The 22,654-nt window shown below is 41.9% G+C and overlaps 1 protein-coding gene and 1 long non-coding RNA gene across 16 annotated transcripts in view; one reads left to right on the top strand and one right to left on the bottom strand.

Annotated features, from left to right (window-relative positions):
* LOC106733017 (uncharacterized) overlaps window positions 1-22,654 on the bottom strand; it is an 86,816-nt gene that overhangs the window by 17,699 nt on the left and 46,463 nt on the right. Inside the window, exon 2 of one of the 4 annotated variants that reach the window (XR_016348960.1) lies at window positions 4,450-4,567. The exons of the other annotated variants lie outside the window; for them this stretch is intronic. This is a non-coding gene — a long non-coding RNA (uncharacterized LOC106733017). The remainder of the gene's footprint in view (window positions 1-4,449; window positions 4,568-22,654) is intronic. 4 annotated transcript variants of the gene reach the window in all.
* Window positions 1-22,654, top strand: part of BZW2 (basic leucine zipper and W2 domains 2) — a 93,572-nt gene that overhangs the window by 54,083 nt on the left and 16,835 nt on the right. For all 12 annotated transcript variants that reach the window (XM_075922262.2, XM_075922261.2, XM_075922264.2 and 9 more), the window contains 4 exons: window positions 3,322-3,457; window positions 12,498-12,607; window positions 15,048-15,218; window positions 15,612-15,758. In XM_075922262.2, coding sequence (XP_075778377.1) covers window positions 3,322-3,457; window positions 12,498-12,607; window positions 15,048-15,218; window positions 15,612-15,758 — 564 coding nt within the window. The remainder of the gene's footprint in view (window positions 1-3,321; window positions 3,458-12,497; window positions 12,608-15,047; window positions 15,219-15,611; window positions 15,759-22,654) is intronic.

Genomic DNA, 22,654 nt, shown 5'->3' with positions numbered 1-22,654 from the left:
AGTTTTCTCTTAATACTTATTTTGGGCTGCATTTTGCAACTCAATGGGAATTGTATAATAATCTTGAACTAAGAAAATTGTGTACACAGTATGTAAGCTTTTCAGGGCTACTTTTTATTAGCTCAGATATTCTTATAGCATCAACAATGTATTAGGCATGTGCAGACATAAAGACCAAGTCCCTGCCTCAAATATATTGTATTGAAATGTAATAAACTTAAAGAACTTTCTACTGAACTTGTACTGAAAGATTTCTGCAAGAATAGTTGGAGATGAGGGGTGAGAAGAAACAGGAAACGCCTTAGACAATATTATGTCATCTCAGACCTTGCAATAAGCTTTAAATAAATGCTAAAGCTAAATTTGTAGATTTCTGAAACTAAGAAGAATTGCTCAATGTTAATGTTGTAGGTTTTGAGCACAGTTATATGTTTTTTTTTTTCTATTAGGAATGACTATTTGGAAAAATGTAACATTCTTTTCTGTCATTTTTCATGTTTTGCAAAAGTGTATATGAATTATAGGAATGTATTCCTATGGTTGTTAGTTAAAGATGTTTGTTCCCTTTATAATCTCCTTTCACAGGAGTGTTGAATTTGTCCCGGGGATTTTTATGGGTCAAATAAACAGTAATGTAAGCTGCACATCAAAAATAAGCTTCAGAGGGGTAGCCGAGTTAGTCTGTAACAGGAAAAACTACAAAAGTTAAAAAAACTAAAAAAGGATAAGGATGGTTAGAACCTAATACTGGTTTGAAGTGCTAAAACAGTTTGGCTTCCAATGGGCATACATAACCCTTATTTATTTGCCAAAATGGGGACCAAAGGGATGGGTGATGCAGCAGGAAAAGTAGATCACTGTAAGGTGAAAACTAAAGATGCCTCCCTTGTACTAGCATCTTTGCTGGCAGTCTCAAACTGGAAGGTCTGATTTACTTTCTCTTTCTCCAGGTCACCTTTCACATTTATAGGCTTTGCTTGGATTAAAAAAAAGACTTAAATTCCCATAACCATCAGTCAGATAACTTGTACTGGCATTACACTGGAATATTTTAAAAACAGATTTCATGCTTAATGTTCTAGATTCTGAGTTGTTATTCTGGCCATTATTTTCAATGGTATTTCCCTGTATGTAGTAATAGGTCTCCTGATGTCAGTGTTCCTGTGGCTTTTAATCATAATTCAAGGTTACAGTGGATTAAACAAATGCAATTACAATGCACATTTCCATTTTCCCCTGACCTGGATCTGCTGGTTTTGATGATGTTCTTTAACTTTTTGTGCTAACCAGTTAGCTGTCTTTTTAAGCTGGGATCAGTCTGCACCTTTTTTGGGAAAAAACCCATCACAGCTAAGTGTTTCCCACTCATATATTTATAAATCTTCCAGTCATCTTCAACCCAGATTTTCTTACATTTTCTGATTGAGTCACAATTTGGCAGAAAAGAATAAAATCACACTTGAGATTTTTTTTTTCAATTCATATTTCTTTTAAGCTAAAATAGCATGTTTCAAGCAATTGGCAGATGCCCACTAAAAGCCAGATGGTGGATTTCCTTTGGTTGAATCATTTAGGGCCTGTGCAAACTAATTTAAAGCCTATATCACTTAATAATTACAGTGTGAATGAGGGAAGCTTCATTTTTGAGCTTACAAGCGCACAGAAGAGTTATTTGCAAGACAGGATGGCTTTTTTAAAATGGCTTTTTAATAATATCCTAAATTTGTATTTTTCTCCTGCTGAATGAACTTTCTTCTGCTGGAATCAGCAGTTTTCAGGAAGTGTTTTCCATTTGTAGGAAATGGAAGCCTGTTCTTAAGACACTCCTTTCCACCCAAGTCATGTGGTTTAACAAAAAAAAAAAAAACATGTTTTGCTATGGGATGAAGTTCTTTTGCACATTCCTCTTGAAGATGAGCTATGATGAATTGCACAGTAAAGTTAAACAATTTAAAATACTTATATATAAAATGGGGAGGCACAATAAAGGAAATTAGTAGTAAACTAAACACTTATGTAACCATACTTGGACTCTGGGTCACACACAGAGTTTGTAATTGCATATCTGAAACCAGCTGATAATAAACAGTATTTTTAGACACACAAGATGTATACTTGACTGTGTTCTCAGAACAGGCCAAATCTTCCTTTGTTTCAAAAAGCAGGGAAGCTTGTAGTTTCTCCTCAAACCAGGCTGCTGCCATACTGTAATTAGCAATGGGAATGATGGGATCTCAGCAGTAGCTTATGTTGCTGCATTTCCTTTGTTAGCTTTATCAAGAATATCATGATTACTTATGAAATTATTTTGAATTTCAGCTAAGAGAGAATCTGTTGTAATTACATTCCCTGCTTCCAAACTCCATAGGGAAAAGTGGAAGCTGCTCTCATTTCTGTGTTCTTCGCATGCTTGATACTTTTGATGTGAGTCTGTAAAAGAACTGAAACGGTAGGACCTGATCCAGATCCCACTGAAATCATCCGTAGAAAGACTCTGCTAAAAGACTCATATTGACTTCAATAGTTTGTGGATCAGCCCTTAATGAAAAAAGTTCTTGACTAACCACTGAAGGACAGATCTGTCACTGTTACTCAGATGGAGTCGTGCCTTACCTTGTGAGTGATTTTATATCCTTCCATGATCTACAGGACAAGTGTGGCAAGTGCTAAACTCTTCAACACTCTGATGCTAACAGACCAGATTCTGTTATGGTTCTGGCTTATGTAGCACTTTATTCCATTAGCTTTCTCATTGACTTCAATGGGACTAATTGAGAAGTAAGGGGTTCATAATCTGGCCCTTAATGTTCTTCATGATACCTTGTCATTCTGGGTATGTCTACACTACCACCCTACTTCGAACTAGGGTGGTTAATGTAGTCAATCGAAGCTGCAAATGAAGCCCGGGATTTAAATATCCCGGGCTTCATTTGCATCTTGCCATGCGCCGCCATTTTTAAATCCCCGGTAGTTCGGACTCCGTGCCTGCGGCTACATGCGGCACGGAGTAGGTAGTTCGAATTAGGCTTTCTAATTCGAACTACTGTTACACCTCGTTCCACGAATTAGCCTAATTCGAACTACCTACACCATGCCGCGTGTAGCCGCGGGCACGGAGTCTGAACTACCAGGGATTTAAAAATGGCGGCGCCTGGCAAGATGCAAATGAATCCCGGGATATTTAAATCCCGGGCTTCATTTGCAACTTCGATTGACTACATTAACCACCCTAGTTCGAACTAGGGTGGTAGTGTAGACATACCCTCTGCGTGGTAACTGTATAATGCTCAGATATTCCTGTTTGTCTGATTTGATCCACAGCTCCTATTGTTCCTTAAAGCGTTTTCTGAAACAGAGCAGACAAAGTTGGCAATGCTCACTGGGATCCTGTTGGCTAATGGAACGCTTCCTGCCACCATACTGACAAGCCTTTTCACTGATAACATTGTCAAAGAAGGTAAATTTTTTGTGTAGTACTTAAAAAAAGTTTGTAATGTTTTGTTTTTTTCTGAATTTAGCTTTATGGGGACTTTTGAGCTCCACTGAGCTCTTCAGTCAACAGTTGGGGTTTCTCATATCTTGGGACCATCATAGCATCAATTATATTGCAAGCAACATGGGAACAGTACAACAAAGGGTAACATTTTAAAGCAGATGCCGATACATACTGAAATAAGCCATCCCCAAATCCCAACTATAACATAGTCATCAAAGAGGGAAAAATAACAAAAGGCAAAATAAAATAAGACTACTAAAATGGATGTGTATAGACTACATCTAAAACCTATTATGAACAAGCTACAGTTTGATCAATCTGGAAGAGTGTTGTGGCATTTCAAAAGAACAAAATATAACATCAAGTCCTAAGCTATGTACAGTATTATTTTCCAGAGGTGCCAAGACTTCAAAGTTTATAATTCATCTGCGTGAGAGCAGAGGCATGCCTTTTTGATCCCGTGGTTAATATTTTGTCAACTATTAATTCAAAACAAATATTTGTATTCATCAATCCAAAAAAGGCCCAATTAACACAACACAGGACTAACCAATGATTAAGTGAGCTAGAGCAGAGATGGATTTAATGCAGTTTGCGTGCCCATTCAGAATTACTGAAGCAAAAATATACCATTAAAAGAGGGAGAGATTTATGTTTGAAGGGCTAGCTGACCCATACTGTAGTATCTGCCTCTGAGTTTTTTAACAGTGGCTACATTTTTTTTGAAAATGGCTTATTAATCTTTTTCACTCATTACTTTCTAGCTTTGACCATTTCATTAGTTTGTGTAAAGCAGGAGTGCAAAAATATAACAGATTAACAATGTCTCCCATGTGTAATAACTTTTCAAGCAGAGTATTAATTAGTTTGTCACTAAAGCTATTAAGTTGTTTCAGTAAAATGTCTATTATAGGAACATAAAGAAAAAAGTGATCAAAGCCAGGGTAACTTACAGCAGATCTGAATCTGGTCCACAATGTGCAGTTTACCTCTTTTGATGAATACAGCCCCACTTGTGTGGACAGATTCCATAACAATAGAGAACTCTTGAGTCCGTTCTTTTCAAATTATCTGTAATGGTGTACGGTAGGTTAGAGTGTTTTTAGACCAGTTCAACTGCTATGATACAGCTACATTGTTGCAAACCCTTCAAGTAAACAAGCAGCATATTATCTCTTAACCAGGGCCGGCTTTAAGATGCACGGGGTCTGATTCCAGAGACGGGGCCTGCGTGTGTGCCTGGCGGCGGAGCCTGTGCGTGTGCCGGGCGCGGGGCTCCCTTAGGCGCGGGGCCTCATTCTGGGGAATCGGCCTAAAGCCGGCCCTGCTCTTAACCACAGTGTTATGCTTAAAAGAAGCACACGGGATCTTTTTTGGGGGGATAAGGCAACATGCCGCATTTATTGATGATACAATGAAATAGCATATGCGCGCACACACACACTCTGATGGAATGCTTATAATTAAGTTGCTCGGCCCAACCTATTGTCCGGACTGATGCCCCTCCTGGTCATGATCTTAGCAGGACAGAACCCAAAGAACCCTACAAAACACCCCATCTTTTATAGGATATTTCTTTCCATGCAAGTCTATGCATTTTGCCTCGTCAGGCTGTAATTAGACATTCAGCATCACAATCAATCTTCTTATAACATGTGCTTATTGGGAAGAAGTTCTCACAGTCATCTGATATCAGTATGCTGACAACCCCTCAGGAATGTTGTCTTTCCAGCAAAAGTTATGATTGGTTCCCTATTAAGGGGTGCTTGCCTCTAGTTTCAGGGTTTGTCAATCTGCCCAGGTAGTCTGTCTTCGGTGTGCTTTGATTATTATTTGGTGCTTCTGAGTCTCCAGCTCCTCCTCTGGCCATTTGAGCATGCAGTGGCCTTCACACTTATCTTTCCTAAAACATTCTCTCTCTCATTCACGCAAACAATACATTTACATAATTGCAGCATGGAAAAGGGGGTACTGCTAGTCACTTTAACAAAGTTACAAAGTCTTTCCGCATTAAACTGTTTTCTATCTACTGCAAGGCCTTATCTAACACTAACATCGCTATGTATTACAACGGGGGTTCCCAAACTTTTTGACACCAGGGACCAGTAAATCTATTCACGAGCATTTACAGGATGGTAACATTAATTTGCATATTCATTAAGCAAATGATGAATATGCATATATGTTGTTTCTGCCCCCCTCCATAGACCCCAGTACCAAATTTAGCAAAGCTTTTGATATAGTCACCCACAATATTCTTGCCAGCAAGTTAAGGGAATATGGATTGGATAAATGCACTGTAAGATGGATAGAAAGCTGGCTGGACCAGGGTTTCTCACTTTTTACTTTAGTTGGAACCCATTTTTTTTCAGTACTGTTTTTTTGCAGTTCAAAAATATAAACGCATATTAAAAAAAATGAAAAGAATAAATTTTCACTGTTATTTATTCACAATAATAATAATAGTACATAATATAAATAATGATATAAAATACTACCTAACTTATTATTACCTTAATTACAATTTAACCAGTAGACTTTTAACAGTTGTAAAGTTTTTATTTATAATTGAATGAGCTGAATATAAGTCATTTATTATGTGTGCACTTTATCGCTTTTAAATAACTAAAAAGAGAACTAATGGTAAGAGTGATGTTGTTTTGCATCACACAGCAACTTTGTCAGGAGCAAAAGAAGAAAGTTTTATTCTCAAATTTGGTTTGACATTCAATCTATTTCTATATTTATGTTTTAAGAAAACCAAAGACACGAAATTAGTTTCACACTTATATGTTGTGACAAAAGGCATTAAGAATTTGACTGCTTTCTCAGATAAATGTGAACATTCATTTCTACAGCTCAACCAAAAATCAATTGAGCGTTTATCAAAGTTCTCTTTTAAGGCAGAGTCACAGGACAGTTCAATTAATGACTCCACTTCTGATGCATTCAGTTGTAATATTTCTTCATTTTCGGTGTCAACAGTAAATGGGTTTTTAATCCATTTTATTGGCGTCAACTGGAGGAAAATATTCATTTAAGCTTGATGTTAGCCCAAGAGATGTTCTTGGATTACTGCAGAAATCGCATCTGAGACATTAGTTTCAGCATATTTTTCTTGTAATTCAGTTAAAGTAAAAAAAATTTAAAGTTTCTCTTGTTAACTTGCTGTGCCCATAAACGACATTTTTAATTGTTGCCTAACTTTGAAAATATTAATTTTAGTGCCTTGTAAATTCAGACTTAAGTCATTTAAAAGACAAAATGTCTCATAAGTAAGCCACCATTGCTAACCAAGCAAATTCATGAAACTTGTCTTTAAATGTAAATATAACATCTTTTGCCGATAGAGGGTGTCGCTCCAAGAACAATAAAACTTCATCCTTCATTTCAAAGAGTAGTTTCAAAATGTTTCCTTTCGACAGCCATCGAACCTCACAGTGTAGTAAGAGATGCTCATGTTCACTTCCTAATTCGTTGCACAAAGCAGTAAAGATTCTGGAATTCAAAGGACGAGATTTTATATAATTTATAAACTTTCACACATTCTTGAAGAGTGGAACTCTAAAGTGATGGCATCGTTTTTACAGCTAGTGCCTCTCTGTGAATACTACAATGCACCCATACGCAGTCTGGCACTACAGCTCGAATCCGCAGGACAAGCCCAGTGCGAGACCCTGCCATTGCTCGAGCCCCATCAGTGCTCAGTCCAACACATTTTTTCCAGTCAATATTGCTTTGAATAATAAAATCCTTGATTAGCTTAAACATTTTGGCAGCTGTTGTTCTTGTTGGAAGTGGTTTACAGAATAGTTAGTTGTTTTTCCAGTTGCGTTCTTTAGCCATTTATCCATACTGAAGATGAAAATAAGAGGGTATTTAATTGAAAATAAATGAAGAAAATGTAAGCAGTTAACCTAAGAAGACGTTGTCGTGCTGTGCAGAAACAAGCTGAGGCTGCTGTGTCACATGATGGAAAACCAATGACACAAACTTGGCCACATGAAAACACGCGCGCATTGGGGAGACAAAGCCCTTTCCCTGGGGCCTACTGCCCCCCTTACCAAGTGGCCTAACTTCCTCGGCAGTGCTCAAGTGCTGTGCTGCCTGTGCAGAGAGCCCGCCCCTAGGCACAGGCTGGAGGCTCTCAGCCCCTGTCCCCTTCACTCTGGAAGAGCCAGCGCGACAAGGTGCTAGGACCGGGCAAAATTCGCTCACCCACCCAACGAGGAAGTAAGCACTGCCTGGGATCCTATTCATTATTCCGAGTTCTGGCAGGGAGATGCACAGAGACTGCCGCCACCTAGCAACCCCGGTTGTATCCTCCGCCCAGCCCAACCAAGGGCTTGGGGGACCCGGCGCCACACGGACAATCTGGGAGCCTGGAATGCCCTGGCGGCCATGCTGAGGCCCGGTATATATATTTTTTTTCCACTGACCGGTACCAGGCTGCATACTCAGTTTGGGAAACGCTGCAAATGACCACAGTTTGGGAAACGCTGTATTACAATATTCTATCCCTTCACTTCAACATGCTAACATCAAACAGAGCTGGAGCTAAGTTAACAAAGCTGCCTGGCCCTGTGTGAGATCTACATCTTGTGTTTAAGTTTAATTCAATCCTTTTGCTATAACATATTATTATAACTGACTTATTAGTTACAAAATTCCATTCCAGTGCTACAACAGGACTGTGACATTAAGGCAATGACCTTCAAAATGAGACAACACACCTTCTTTGGAGTATGTGGTAGCATAGATCCCTCTTCTGTAGGTGTGCATTTGCCTTGTGTAAGAACTGGATTTTTAATAGTCATGTCTGTCAGGGGTGTGCATGCTCCCATAGATGCTGGAGGGGCTTCTGTACCCCTAGGTTGAAGTGGGTCTGTCATATACAGGGTTTATAGTTTGGTTCAGTGGCTTTCAGCACCTTCACTATGAAAATTGCTGCAGTGTCACTGCATGCTCCTGTGCCATCTTATGCTCACATGTGAGGACATAATAAAGGGTGTAGCAGCTGCACTTCTCCCTGAGTTTCATTTTGCTGCTTGAAACAGTGAGACTGAACCTGGGGGAGTGTTCAACCTACTACTGTTTTTTTTCCCCCTCTAGTTTCAAACATGCATTATTCAACAAAGAATCATCTTCCCATCTATCTTATTTTTTTTCCCTCCAACTGATCATTCTCTTCCTTTGTGTACCGTCACCCTAAAAAAAAAAAAAAAAAAGCAGATATTCCATCATTAGGGATCTGCCAGAATGCTACTTTGTTATGAGAGACAATGCCAAGTATGAGAACTTTTGCTCCAGAATGGGCCAAACTAGGATCATTGCCAGATGCCTTTCTCCCTGCAGTAGTATGCCTGTCTAATTCCCCTGATAGTGATTTCCAAGGTTGAAAGGTCATTCTTGAAGCTCATCTTGAGTGAGGCAGTTTTGGCTGATTGCTATTACAGATGACCATTCACTTCCAGATCCAGCTTCCAGACTTTCCAGGTCTAATCTCTCAGCCCATGGCCAGATGCTCCACCCAGACAGATAATCATTGCACTTGGCAGCATGGCTGTTGGTTGGCTGAGTACCATGGACAGGGACTACTAGAGGTCTGGGAAATCCTAAAACGGGAAGAAAAGCCTCTACCTGAAAAACATTTGTCTAAATAGAAAAGATTTTCAACACAGACCATCCCAGCCCAATGTCAGCATCCTTAGTTACTTACTGCATTTAAAGCAGGCCAATCTTCCTTTCAGCTCTGTTAAAGACACTTTGTGTAACACAATACATCTCGCAGTATTACCAGCTGGTTGGTGTAATTTTTCTCATAAAACATCAAGTCTGCGACTTGGAGCAGCCCCCAGCTTTTCTCAAATGCTATACCTTGGACTTAGCTGTAAAGCCAACTTCAGGAGACCAATACTTTAAATGCTGTTGGATACATCTGAAATTTCTAATTTCCCACCATCCTGAGGGGGTACTACTTTAGTCCCAACGGGATCAGCACAGACCCATACTTGAAGAAAAACGAACAGTTCTCTTGTATTGGTGGTATTCTTCAGGATGGTACTAGTGTGGATTCCAGGACCTGCCCCTCAGCAAAGTCTTTGATACAGAAAGAAAAGTCACGGCCACTTTGCCCTTTATATTCTCCGCTGGGAGCACAAGAGGCACAGTGCACATATGACACCAGAGAACACTCCTATTAAATAATCTGAACTTGTGTGCATGAGGCATGTGCACTTACAATGGGATCCATAGTGATTACAACACCATGGAGAACCACAGCCGTGTGTGTGTGTGTGTGTGTGTGTGTGTGTGCGTGTGAGAGAGAGAATCTGTGCTCACTGGATGGTATTGCAACTGTTCAAAATAGCCCTGGGTGGAACACCTTTTCATTTGCAGCATGCTAACCATCATTACATTTGTTTTCTAAATGCTGCAGAAAGAAAGGCCACAGCTGCTGTACTGCTCTGCCCACAGCTTTCACAATGGGAATAAATGTAGGAGAAAATCCAAACAAAAGCATTAATCTGTGTCTTGGGGTAATAGCCTGTAGTGTTTCTAAATGACATTCTGTTTTAGTTACAGGAACACAAAAGGCATCTGAAAATACACAAACCTAGGATTTATTTTTAACTTGAATTACAAATGCTAAATTTCAAATGAATGTGGAAGGATACAATTTTTATGCCATGTGTAAATCCAGAGCAAAAAAACTGACATTAATAACCCATAATCTTAGGTGTTCTAAACCTTTGACAGCTCCTTACTCACTTCTAGTACTTATGATTCAAGACACATACTTGCCAAAAACTTCCTTGTTTTTTCTGTTGGTTTTTGCAGCCAGTGAGCCTTTTGCTGTTGCACTTTCATCTGTCCAATACAATGACGTGTAATTTGGTCCAAGTAGCTGCTGTGAAACTTTCAGTAAAAGAGTTGTGTTTTAAAGCAAAATCTTGGTAATGGCTGTGCCAACAGTCATTATGGTAACAAAGTGGAATGTTTTCCTTACATGAGTTTTCTAGAATGTCCTATCTACTGCAAAATATATAATGATTGGTCTGTATATAGGCTGTGGATGGTGATTTCTAACTGTAAATGATTTATATTGTCTTGTATACAAGTTCAGTTATAGATTTGGAATGCATAATTTATTTAAACTTTTTGGTAGACTGAGCTGTGGTTAAAATGAGTTGTTGCATACATGGGCATACATTGTTCTTTAAATCTTAGGTTTGTCAAACACTCATTTTCACTGCTGAATAGTCAGGGCTATGCAAATGTACAGTATTTGGCTTTGTCAGTTTCAGCTTAGAACTTGATATATGAATTGCAAAGTAAAATGCATCTGTGGTTCTAGTTAGCTATGCCCACAGCCAACATTACAGTGTGGTTCTGGTTCATGACTACAGCTCCTAGGTGCCAGCTCATGCCCACAGCCAACATTATACTAAATAAGGTTGAAAAAAACTGCTATAACAATATCCTTGAATATCATGATTGGGATGCTAAAGGAATAATCTTTCAAAAAAAATTGTTCATGATTTGCTACAAATGAAGAAAGAAAATGAGCAGCTATAAACTGGCAAAGAACTATTAAGTCATGCTTGCTTCCTACCTAGCTATGCTTTTTATTTTCATTTTTAAACCATATGATTTTGAAGTGAGAGAGATGAAGGGTTTTCTATGCTGGCATGTAGGAGCTGTAGTCATGAACCAGAACCCCACTGTGATACGCATTGTACAAACACACAACAAAAAAACTCATTAGTTACTTGCAAAAAACAAAACCCCTATGGAATTTAAAAGAGAATGCACTTCTGCTTTAAGATATTACATAAGCATTTTGAATAGCTACAATCTAGAGATGTGAAGGACTAGTCAACTATCTGATAAGCAAATGCTTTATCAGATAGTTGACAAGTTGGTCAACTAGTCATTCCCCCGGGCCCCCTTTGCTGTCTCTATCAAAAAGAGGCAGCAAGGAGAGGAGAAGGAGGGGGGTACTTACAAGCAGCAGCACCGTGTGAAGCCTGGGGCCAGACCACGGGCTCCATGCGCGCTGCCACTTTGGCACACCAGCCTGGGAGCCTGGAGTCAGGCTCCTTGAGGTGTTTCAAAGCAGCAGCACCACACGGAGCCCAGGGTCAGCTGGGGATTCCCCAGCTGATTCTGGGATCTGCACAGCGCTGCCGCTTTGAAATGCCGCGGCAGGAACCTGACTCCGAGCTCCCGTAGTGGCATTTCAGAGCGGCAGCAGTGCTTGGAGTCCTAGGTCAAAGGGGAGACCCCAGCTGATCCAAGCTCCACATGGTGCTTTCGCCTTTAAAGTGTAGCAACAACCCAGGGCTGTTTCTACACTTCAGAGGTGGATGCCCTATTGACTACTTGAATAGTCGATGTAAAATGCATTGACTATTCGATTAGTCAATTACCTGTAATTAACATCCATGGTACAATCCCACAGTGATTCTAGGTACAGGAATACAGAAGAAAAGATTGTACATACTATATTTTTCCTTATACTGAGCTAAACCATGTACAAAGGAGGTAATACTGTTTGGCTTATCATAAAGCATGGGCTCTGTAAATCTTGAGGGTTTTCATCTAGTTTTTTCCAGTGCATTTAATTTATTTCAAACTATTTATAATGTCAAGCATTCTTCTGCTTAAATCATTTCCCTATCTAAATCCGATAAATTCATTTGCTCATTTTCTTAAATCATTGACATATTTTATAAATGAAAACAAGATCAATTCCAAAAAGAACAATGGGGGAAATATTAAATGATCAATTGCAGGTGGAAAAATAGCATGTTTGAAAGTACTTGAGAACTTTGAGAACTAAGTCAGAAAAATAAGACTGCATTCAAAATAAACACAGTACTTGCTTGTTGTTTTTTAGAAATAATCCAGAGGATACGCATTCTTACTTTCTACCTAGTTTTCATTCAGAAAGTTGCTAATAGTGTGTGGTTTTGTTTTACTTTATTTTCTTCAATAGGAATTGCAGTATCTTTTGCTGTAAAACTTTTCAAAGCATGGATGGCAGAGAAAGATGCCAACTCAGTTACCTCCTCTTTGAGAAAAGCCAACTTAGACAAGCGATTGCTAGTAAGTACCATGCACTTTCTGGAAACTTTTTTTTGTTTTAGGAAGAAGTTAGTTGATGATAGTTGGCCATAAATGTTTAATTACCACTAATGCTGCCTCCCCCCCAAATTGCAATATTTTACGTCATAGCAATAATCTTAGCGCTATTGTCCCTGCACCATTGTTAAAGCATTTGTTTAATGTCCACTGAAAAACTGTTACCAGAATATAAATAACCAGTATGTGTGTATTTTCAGGTTTTATCTTTATTGATTTATTTTGGTACAGGTTGAACCTCCCTGGTTTGACATCCTCAAGACCTGACCGGTCGTGAACGAGGGGGAACTTTCTAGACCAGGGGAGGTTCCGTGCCACCAGTCTCTTATCCAGCCCACCCCTCCCTGCAGCTGGCTCCTTCTGGCCCAGGTTGTGGCTGCTGCCAGGTTGTGGCTGTGGCTGCTGCCGCTGGGGTCAAGCTCTGGCCCCCCTGCTGTTGGCCCCACCGGGGTTTCACAGGGACAGAGCTCCCCAGCTGCTACCAGCCCAGCTCCCAGTTGTTGCGTGAGGCTCCCAGTTGTGCCACAACACCAGCCCCGCTTGCCCTGGACTCTGGTCCAAGAAAATCTGTTGTCCTGTTGGATCAGGGATGCTGCCAGATATGTATCCTGATTTAGGAAGATATAGCCTGTAGTTGTGCAAAACCAAAAGTGAAGATACAGTGCTTTGTGAAATAGTTACACCATCAAAAATGAATTATACCACTTTGATTTTAAACTAAAAATGATGAAATACTGTTAGGATATCATACAGTGAATACAGAACTAAGCAATTTGGTAGAGTCAGTGGTTAGAAAATGACAACTGCAGAACCAGTAGGAACATATAATTCTGAGGTCATCGCAACAGCCAGAAGTTTTGAGAATAGCAGGCCCCTGAAGAGAAATGGAAGATTCTCTATCTAATGGAGATTTCATTTCCTTAAAATTTTTCAACTAGATTATAAAGACAGATTATAAAATCTGAATTTCCACGTAACACAGAGTTTCACCAGTTCCTGCTTCTAAACCAATGTATGACTTAACTAGAGCGTATATTTCCTTAAATCAAAATGATGAAGAATATACCATATCCCTTCAAAATCTGTTCCAATAGCTAATTACCCTCATAGTTAAAAGTAAATGTCTGTTTATTCATTTCAGGATGAACATTGCTATCTTCAACTTTTATCCATAGAAATATATTACGCTATTGTCTGCTAGATAAAAGGCTTCGGGGCAGATATCTATGTAGGCACTTTTGGAGCAAGATCTATAAGTAAATTGAGTGTGTCTGTTGTAAGGCCTGTTACACAGATCATGAATCATCCTTTCAGACAGCAGGAATTGGTGTGTAAATAACTAGGAATGTAAAATCCCAGTTAAGCAGTTAAACCTAACATTTAACTGGTAACTGACTAAGCGGGATCTAGCTGGGGGATCACTCCAGCCTAGGTGAAGACTCCCCAGACTGTGTGTTTCCCACTTCCATCTCCACATTGGAGCTGGTTGCTGGTTCCCAGCCCTTTGGCTCCCAGATGCTGCTGGAATAGCCCCAGTCTGCAGTGGGCCCCCTGCAGGGTTGGAGTGGCCCCCTACTTCCTGGCTGCTGTAGCTGCTCCAGCCTCTACTAGTTACTGATAAACTGGAACCAGTAAACCTTTCACATCTCTATCAGCCATTGAGTCCCTGCCAAGATGAGGTGCGAGTTGTAATAGCAGTCTTGGGAATTATCGTCGGTTTTTTTTTTTGGGTAGTTCGATTTTCATAATTCACAGATATGCTATTGCTGTGAATTATAGGGACTAAATGATGCCATCCCTGTGAATGAGTTATTTCAACGGTGTACTGCCTATTTAACACAATCATTTTCCCTATTTATTGGATGACTCTTAGAAATATTTCTAACAACGGTTGTGCAGCATGTGGTAAATAACACACTGAGTCTTTCACAATGTACATATCTAGAAATACTTTATGGTTATGGTCACTGATATTTGCAGGATGATCTACGTTTGTGCTCACTAGTACACAAAGCTTCTGGAACTGGGTGGAGAGACTGGAGGAAGAGAGGGGTTTTTTACATTCTGTATAATGCCTCCTGTAATTTTGTTTTGAAATGGGTATCTTAAACTCAAAGTTTTTTCATGAATGTGCACACTTCACATTAATTTGTAAATCACTTGTCTTTGAATATAACTTGAAGAGTTGTAGCTTTTTCTGTTACCAACTATCCCTAGAACAAGACTAGAAAAGTTAATGTTGCCTCTCCACTGAAAATACAACTATTAATTTTCTTTTAAGTCTGTTAGCAGTTACAGTTCTTCATCTTCAACTTGAGGTCCCTATGTTAATTTTGAACCAGTTTTCCTTCCTCAACATAAGCATTCTTTGTAGTTTAACAGGGGAGCATTTTCTGCCTTCTAGGAATTATTTCCAGCCAATCGACAGAATGTGGAGCATTTTGCTAAGTACTTCATTGATGCAGGCCTAAAAGAGCTCTCGGATTTCCTCAGAGTCCAGCAGTCACTGGGGACCCGTAAAGAACTTCAAAAAGAACTACAGGAACGTCTTTCTCAGGAATGCCCAATTAAAGAGGTGGGAAGAAGTTTTCTCTATTTTTATACTGTTACCCAACTAGGCAAAGCCTTAAATGAACAGTGACTATAGAGAAATGTGTTTATGCCCCACATGCTTCCCCTAGCCATCTTAAAATTATTTAATTTACTCCTTATATAATTCTGCACAAAAACATAATCACAAGATTCTCCGTGTTGTCAAAAATGGTGCTATAATTACTTTAGTTTCACATTGTACTTCAAGACTTGAAAAATGAACAAATGTTACTCTGTAGAAAAATGTAAGGGAAAACCATTCTGTATATGATTGCAGCTAATTCCTCTTGTTTGTTCTATGTTATAATCTGTATTTATAATTCAGAGTTTTATCTAATTGTACAAACTATTGTGGGAAGTTTCTTTATTCCACCAGGTAGTGATTTACGTAAAGGAGGAAATGAAGAGAAATGATCTGCCAGAGCCTGCAGTGATTGGACTCCTGTGGACCTGTATAATGAATGCCGTTGAATGGAACAAGAAGGAAGAGCTGGTTGCAGAACAAGCACTTAAACATCTAAAGGTATGTATGTATGTATGTGTGCATGTACCAGGGTTGTAAATGAGAAAATACTCCACAGATATCAGTACAATTTTTTTCATGTTTAAATCTGCAGGCATCAAACTTGGCATGACATTGATATTAAGTATTAGAACAACACCTTAAAAATATATATATATAGAATAATTTCGTATGACTTCTGTGTGGTGACAGCCATTGGTAACAACGTGTCTGAAAAGTATTCAGAGGCATATATAATAAAAACAATAATATTATAGGCAGTATTTCCCAAATGAATTGGAAAGAACTGTAGAATAAATATTAGGCACTGGAATTGGGAAGGACATAGTTCCACTGAAGAATTCTGGTGAACTTGTAAGCTCTGGTTAGGCTATACTCACCACAGTCTTGTAAGGCAAACCCACTTTGAGTGGTGGTTGGGGAAATAGCTGAACTCCTGTATAATAACATGGATCTGTGCCTTACACACTATGCTGTTTACCTGCCCAAATCTCTAATGTTGGTTCCCTCCCACTGCTATTCCTTCTTCTTCAGTTCTTTCTCCTAAGGTTGGTGTTCAGTATACATAAGGCATGTAGCTGCTTGGGTCCTGCATCTCACATAGGGTCTGCACCTTGCATGCTGGCCATAGCCCCCTCTCTAGTTGTGGGACCAGATGGGAAGAAAAACTCAACACAACTCTTTTCCAGCAGAAAGATGCATTTTGGAGTTCTAGCAGTGACTTTATTTACCAGTCTGGGGGCTGGTGAATCTTTCAGTTGATAGTTGTAGCACTGCATCTAGGAGTTGAGGTTTGGTTTGGTTTTAATATGGGGTGCAGCATTAATAATGCAGCATATGTGTGTGTGTGTGTGTGTGTGTGTGTGTGTGTGTGTGTGTGTGTGTGTGTGTTAAGGGACAATATGCATAATTCTAACATTGGAAAGATAGTTAGAAGATGTCCTTATTTATGTGAGTAGTTCCACTAAGACCAGTGGAACTGCATGTCTGTGTAAAGTTTGGAGGCTTGGCCTGTTGATACGTACATTGACAAACTCACTGTCATAGAACCATAGAATCATAGAACTGGAAGAGATCTCAGAAGGTCATCAAGTCCAGCCCCCTGCTCTAGGCAGGCCCAATTCCAATTAAATCAACCCGGCCAGGGCTTTGTAAAGCCGAGACTGAAACACCTCCAGGGATGGAGACTCCACTACTTCCCTAGGTAACCCATTCCAGTGCTTCACCACCCTCCTAGTGAAATAGTTTTTCCTAATATCCAACCTGGACCTCTCCCACCACAACTTGAGACCATTGCTTCTTGTTCTGCCATCTGTCACTACTGAGAACAGCCTCTCTCCATCCTGTTTGGAACCTCCCTTCAGGAAGTTGAAGGCTGCTATCAAATCCCCCCTCACTCTTCGCTTCTGCAGACTAAACAGACCCAAGTCCCTCAGCCTCTCCTCATAAGTCATATGCTCCAGCCCCCTAATCATTTTGGTTGCCCTCCGCTGGACCCTCTCCAATGCGTCCACATCCTTTTTGTGGTGGGGGGCCCAGAACTGGACACAATACTCCAGATGCGGCCTCACCAAAGCCGAATAAAGGGGAATGATGACAACTCTGGATCTGCTGGCAATGCTCCTCTTAATGCAACCTAATATGCCATTAGCCTTCTTGGCTACAAGGGCACACTGTTGACTCATATCTAGCTTCTCATCCACTGTAACCCCCAGGTTCTTTTCTGCAGAACTACTACTTAACCGGTTGGTCCCCAGCTTGTAACTATGCTTGGGATTCTTCCGTCCCAAGTGCAGGACTCTACACTTGTCCTTGTTGAACCTCATCAGATTTCTTGTGGCCCAATCCTCCAATTTGTCTAAGTCATTCTGTACCCTATCTCTGCCCTTAAGCGTATCTACCTCTCCCCCCAGCTTAGTGTCATCCGCAAATTTGCTGAGGGTGCAATCCATCCCCTCATCCAGATCATTAATAAAGATATTGAACAAAACCGGTCCTAGAACCGAACCTTGGGGCACTCCGCTAGAAACCGACCGCCATCCTGACATCGAGCCATTGATCACTACCCGTTGGGCCCGGCCTTCTAGCCATCTTTCTATCCATCTTACCGTCCATTTATCCAATCCACAATCCCTTAACTTGCTGGCAAGAATATTGTGGGAGACCGTATCAAAAGCCTTGCTAAAGTCAAGGTATATAACATCCACTGACTTCCCCATGTCCACCGAGCCAGTTACCTCATCATAGAATCTAATCAGATTGGTCAGGCACGACTTGCCCTTTGTGAATTCATGCTGACTATTCCTAATCACTTTCCTCTCATCCAAGTGCCTCAATATGGATTCCTTAAGGATCCCTTCCATGATTTTTCCAGGAACCAAGGTAAGACTGACCGGTCTATAGTTCCCTGGATCATCCTTCTTCCCTTTTTTGAAGATGGGCACTACATTTTCCTTTTTCCAGTCATCCGGGATTTCTCCCGATCTCCACGACATTTCAAAGATAATAGCCAAAGGCTCCACAATGACATTTGCCAACTCCCTCAGTACCCTCGGATGCACTAAGTCCGGACCCATGGATTTATGTATGTTTAGCTTTTCTAAATAGTTCCTAAATGTTCTTTACCCACCATGGGCTGTCCATCTTCATCCCATCTTGCGTCACCTGGCGCAGAAGTCCAGGAGCCGACCTTGTCCGTGAATACAGAGGCAAAGAAAGCATTGAGTACTTCAGCTTTCCCCGCATCATCTGTCACTAGGTTACCTCCTTCATCCATGAGGGGCTGCACACCCTCTCTGATCACCTTCTTCTTGTTAACATGCCTGTAGAAACCTTTCTTGTTATCCTTCACATCCTTAGCCAGTCGCAATTCCATTTGCGCTTTCGCCTTCCTGACAACCCCCCGGCATTCTCGAGCTATACCTTTAAACTCCTCCCTGGTCATTTGTCCAAGTTTCCACTCTTTGTAAGCTTCCTTTTTGTGCTTAAGTTCACTAAGGAGTTCCCCTGTAAGCCAGTCCGGTCTCCTACCATGTTTGCCTCTCTTGCTACGCGTCGGGATGGTTTCTTTCTGTGCCTTCAATAAGGCTTCTTTAAAATACTGCCAGCTGTCCTGGACTCCTTTCCCCTTCATGTTAACATCCCAGGGGATTCTGCCCATCAGATCTCGGAGGGAGTCAAAATCTGCTTTTTTGAAATCCAAGGTGTGTATTTTACTACTCTCTTTTCTTCCTTTGGTCAGGATCCTGAAATCTACCATCTCATGATCACTGCTTCCCAGGTTGTCACCCACCTCCACTTCCCCTATTAGATCCTCCCTGTTTGTGAGCAGAAGGTCAAGCTGCGCACGGCCCCTGGTCGGATCCTTCAGCACCTGTGTCAAGAAGTTATCCCCAACATTCTCCAAAAACGTCCTGGATTGCCTGTGTACTGCCGTATAGGTTTCCCAGCAGATGTCAGGGTGATTAAAGTCTCCCACGAGAACCAGGGCCTGCAATCTGGAAGCTTCGCTCAGTTGTCCGAAGAAAGCCTCATCTACCTCATCCACCTGATTCGGTGGCCTGTAGCAAACACCAACCACAACATCAATGCTGTTGTTTGCTCCTTTAAACTTAACCCATAGACTCTCAACAGGTTTTTCTCCCTCTTTATACTGGAGTTCAGAGCAATTGTAGTGCTCTCTTACATATAGTGCAACTCCTCCTCCTTTTCTTCCCTGCCTGTTGTTCCTGAACAGTCTATACCCTTCAATGACAGCGCTCCAGTCATGCGAGTGATCCCACCAAGTCTCTGTTATCCCAATTAAATCATATTTCTTGGTCTGGGCCAGGGCCTCCAGTTCTTCCTGTTTGTTGCCCAGGCTTCTCGCATTAGTGTACAAACACTTCAGGTAACCAGTTGATCGTCCTATCTTCTCCATTCAAAACATGGGTCCTCCTTTCTTGCCCCTTCCTCTCTGCATTTCTTCCCGGTATCCGACTTTCCCACTCCCCTCAGGGTTTTGGTCACCGTCCCCCGACGAACCTAATTTAAAGCCCTCCTCACTAGGTTTGCAAGCCTTCCTGCGAAGATGCTCCTTCCTCTCTTCGTTAGGTGGATCCCATCTCTTCCTAACAATCCTTGCTCCCGGAACAGAGTCCCATGGTCGAAGAAACCAAAGCCCTCTCTGCGACACCATCTGCGCAACCACGCATTTACGTCCTCAATTCGACGATCCCTGCCCAGTCCTTTCCCTTCGACAGGGTGGATGGAGGAGAATACCACTTGCGCTCCAAATTCTTGGATTCTTCTTCCTAGCACTACATAATCCGCAGTAACACGCTCAAGATCATTCTTGGCCGTATCATTAGTTCCCACGTGGAGAAGCAGGAAGGGGTAGCGATCCGAAGGTTTGATCAGCTTGGTAAGCCTCTCAGTCACATCCTGAATGCGAGCTCCCGGTAAGCAGCACACCCCTCGAGATTCCAGGTCTGGACGGCAGAGGGATGGCTCAGTCCCTCTTAGGAGGGAGTCCCTGACCACCACCACCCGTCGTTTCCTTTTGGGGGTGGTGGCCGTGGAACCCCCATCCGTAGGACTACGCATCCCATGCCTTCCAGTAGATGAAACAAAATACAGGACTATGTAGCACTTTAAAGACTAACAAGATGGTTTATTAGATGATGAGCTTTCGTGGGCCAGACCCACTTCCTCAGATCAAATAGTGGAAGAAAATAGTCACAACCATATATACCAAAGGATACAATTTAAAAAAATGAACACACATGAAAAGGACAAATCACATTACAGAACAGAAGAGGGATTTGGGGGGGGGGGGAAAGGAAGGTGAATGCCAGTGAGTTGTGACTATTTTCTTCCACTATTTGATCTGAGGAAGTGGGTCTGGCCCACGAAAGCTCATCATCTAATAAACCATCTTGTTAGTCTTTAAAGTGCTACATAGTCCTGTATTTTGTTTCAGCTACACCAGACTAACACGGCTACATCTCTATCACTATTCCAGTAGATGGTGTTCCCTTCTGGTTTCTTCCTTGTGAGGTCCCTTCCAGAGCTTTCAGCACTGCAGAGCCTGTGGAGAGAGCTTGAAAGCGATTGCTTACCTCTATAGCATCGGGGGATTCCCGTGCTAGCCTTTTTCCCCTTCTAGAAGTTACATGCTGCCAGTTCTCTTCTTGGTCACGTACTGCCCTCTCTGGCTCTTCTGCCTGCCATGCTTGAAGGATTAAATGCTGCCTTCTATCGAGGAAGTCTTCATCCTCTCTGATCAAGCGTAGGGTTGACACTTGGGCCTCCAGTCCTCTAATTTTTTTCTTCCAAAATGTCGACCAGCTTGCACTTGGTGCAGATGAAGTGTGTTCTTTCTTCCGGGAGGAAGACACACATGGCACACGCTGTGCAGGTAACAAGAGCAGACCCATCACCAACCATTGCTGCTGTCCTGGAAAAGGGATTTAAAAAGAAAGGCAAGAGACCCTCACGCCCTTTCCTCTCTCCTTCCCAACTCCCTCTCAAAACTCCCTGTTAGCACTCACCTGTTCGCAAGCTCCTTGGTGGCTTGCCCACTGCCTTATAAAGCCCCTCCCCCTACCAAGGCTCAGCCAATCAGCAGAGGCTTCTAGAATTCACACTTTAATTGGAAGCCAACAGTTTCCACCTGCCAATCACAGCACAAACTCCATCAAGGGGAGGGAGTGGGCAGAGGGGAGGTGGAAAACAAGAGGCCGTTCATAGGTATAATTAGATTGCAACTTTATTTGCTAATATCTGGGAGTGCCTGGCAACAAATAGTATAATGAAGGAAAGGGGGGTTGGCTCCCTGCTAATGTAGTAGAGTGAGCTCCAAGCCTCCTTTTCTCAGCTCCCTGAAGGGATATTTTCCTTCAAGTATTTTTCCAGTTTATTTCATCCAAAAACATATTCTTTCTATACTAAGTACCTGCATTTGACATCTACCACAAGGAGGCAGCAGCAAAATCCTTGACTGCCTTCCCACCTTCCCCTCCAGGTTTCTAGACAGTTATGTTAGACTTGTAGAAATAGAACTAGCAGAACCTTATTTGGGGCATAAGGGCCATATGCCATGTTTATTGTGAAGGCAGAATTCATTTACTGTCCCTAGCTACTAACATTATTCACCACGTATACACACACTCATGCACACAGTTCTACAGATGGGATATAATCACCAGCTTCAGTTGCTCATGCTATTCCACAGGCCAGGGTAGTCTAGACATAAGGAGGGAAGCAGTCATGTCAGTGGATGCAATGGAAGGGGCGGGGCCAGGATGCTTTTGACTGGTCTGAGGGTAGGGGAGCCCCTTTGCCCTCACCCCTTTCCACTAAGCCATCCATGCCCCTGCTGGTAGGAGGAGACTTCCCGTGCTCCCCCACCTCTTGGCCAATCAGGGCTTCCTGCCCTGCCAGGAGTGCGTGGCACTTAAGTGCTGCCCTCTCCTTTCAGGGTGGGGGTAGGGTGGAGGAGACCTTCACGTGCTCCTCCCGCCCCCAGGCCAGTCAGGGCTTGGGGGCAGGCGAGTGCGCAAAAGTCTGCCACCCTTCCAGGAGCGTGTGGCATTTCTGATTGGCCGGGGTGCGGGAGGAGCATGCAGACCTTTCTCTGCCCTACTCAGGCCCTGCAAGGAGGGCATGGCACTTACAAGTGCCACATGCTCTGTGCAAGGCAGAGGAAACGTCATGCGCTTCCTCTCACTGCCAGGCCCTAATTGGCCTGGAGGCAGGGGGAGTGGGCAGGGCCTCTGTGGGCTGGATCAGCCTGCTTGGCAGGCCAAATCTGGCCCGTGGAGGCCCTTTTGTCCACCCCTGCTTTAAACAGTTAAGGCAGTACAACGTATTAAATGGGGTTTTAGTTACAACACATAAAAAAGTTACACTAGCAG

This window comes from Pelodiscus sinensis, chromosome 2 (assembly GCF_052426305.1).
Source record: "Pelodiscus sinensis isolate ZL-2025 chromosome 2, ASM5242630v1, whole genome shotgun sequence".
Classification (NCBI taxonomy): domain Eukaryota; kingdom Metazoa; phylum Chordata; order Testudines; family Trionychidae; genus Pelodiscus; species Pelodiscus sinensis.
Note: the sequence above shows the minus strand (reverse complement) of the source record. Positions and strands in the feature narration are given on the sequence as shown.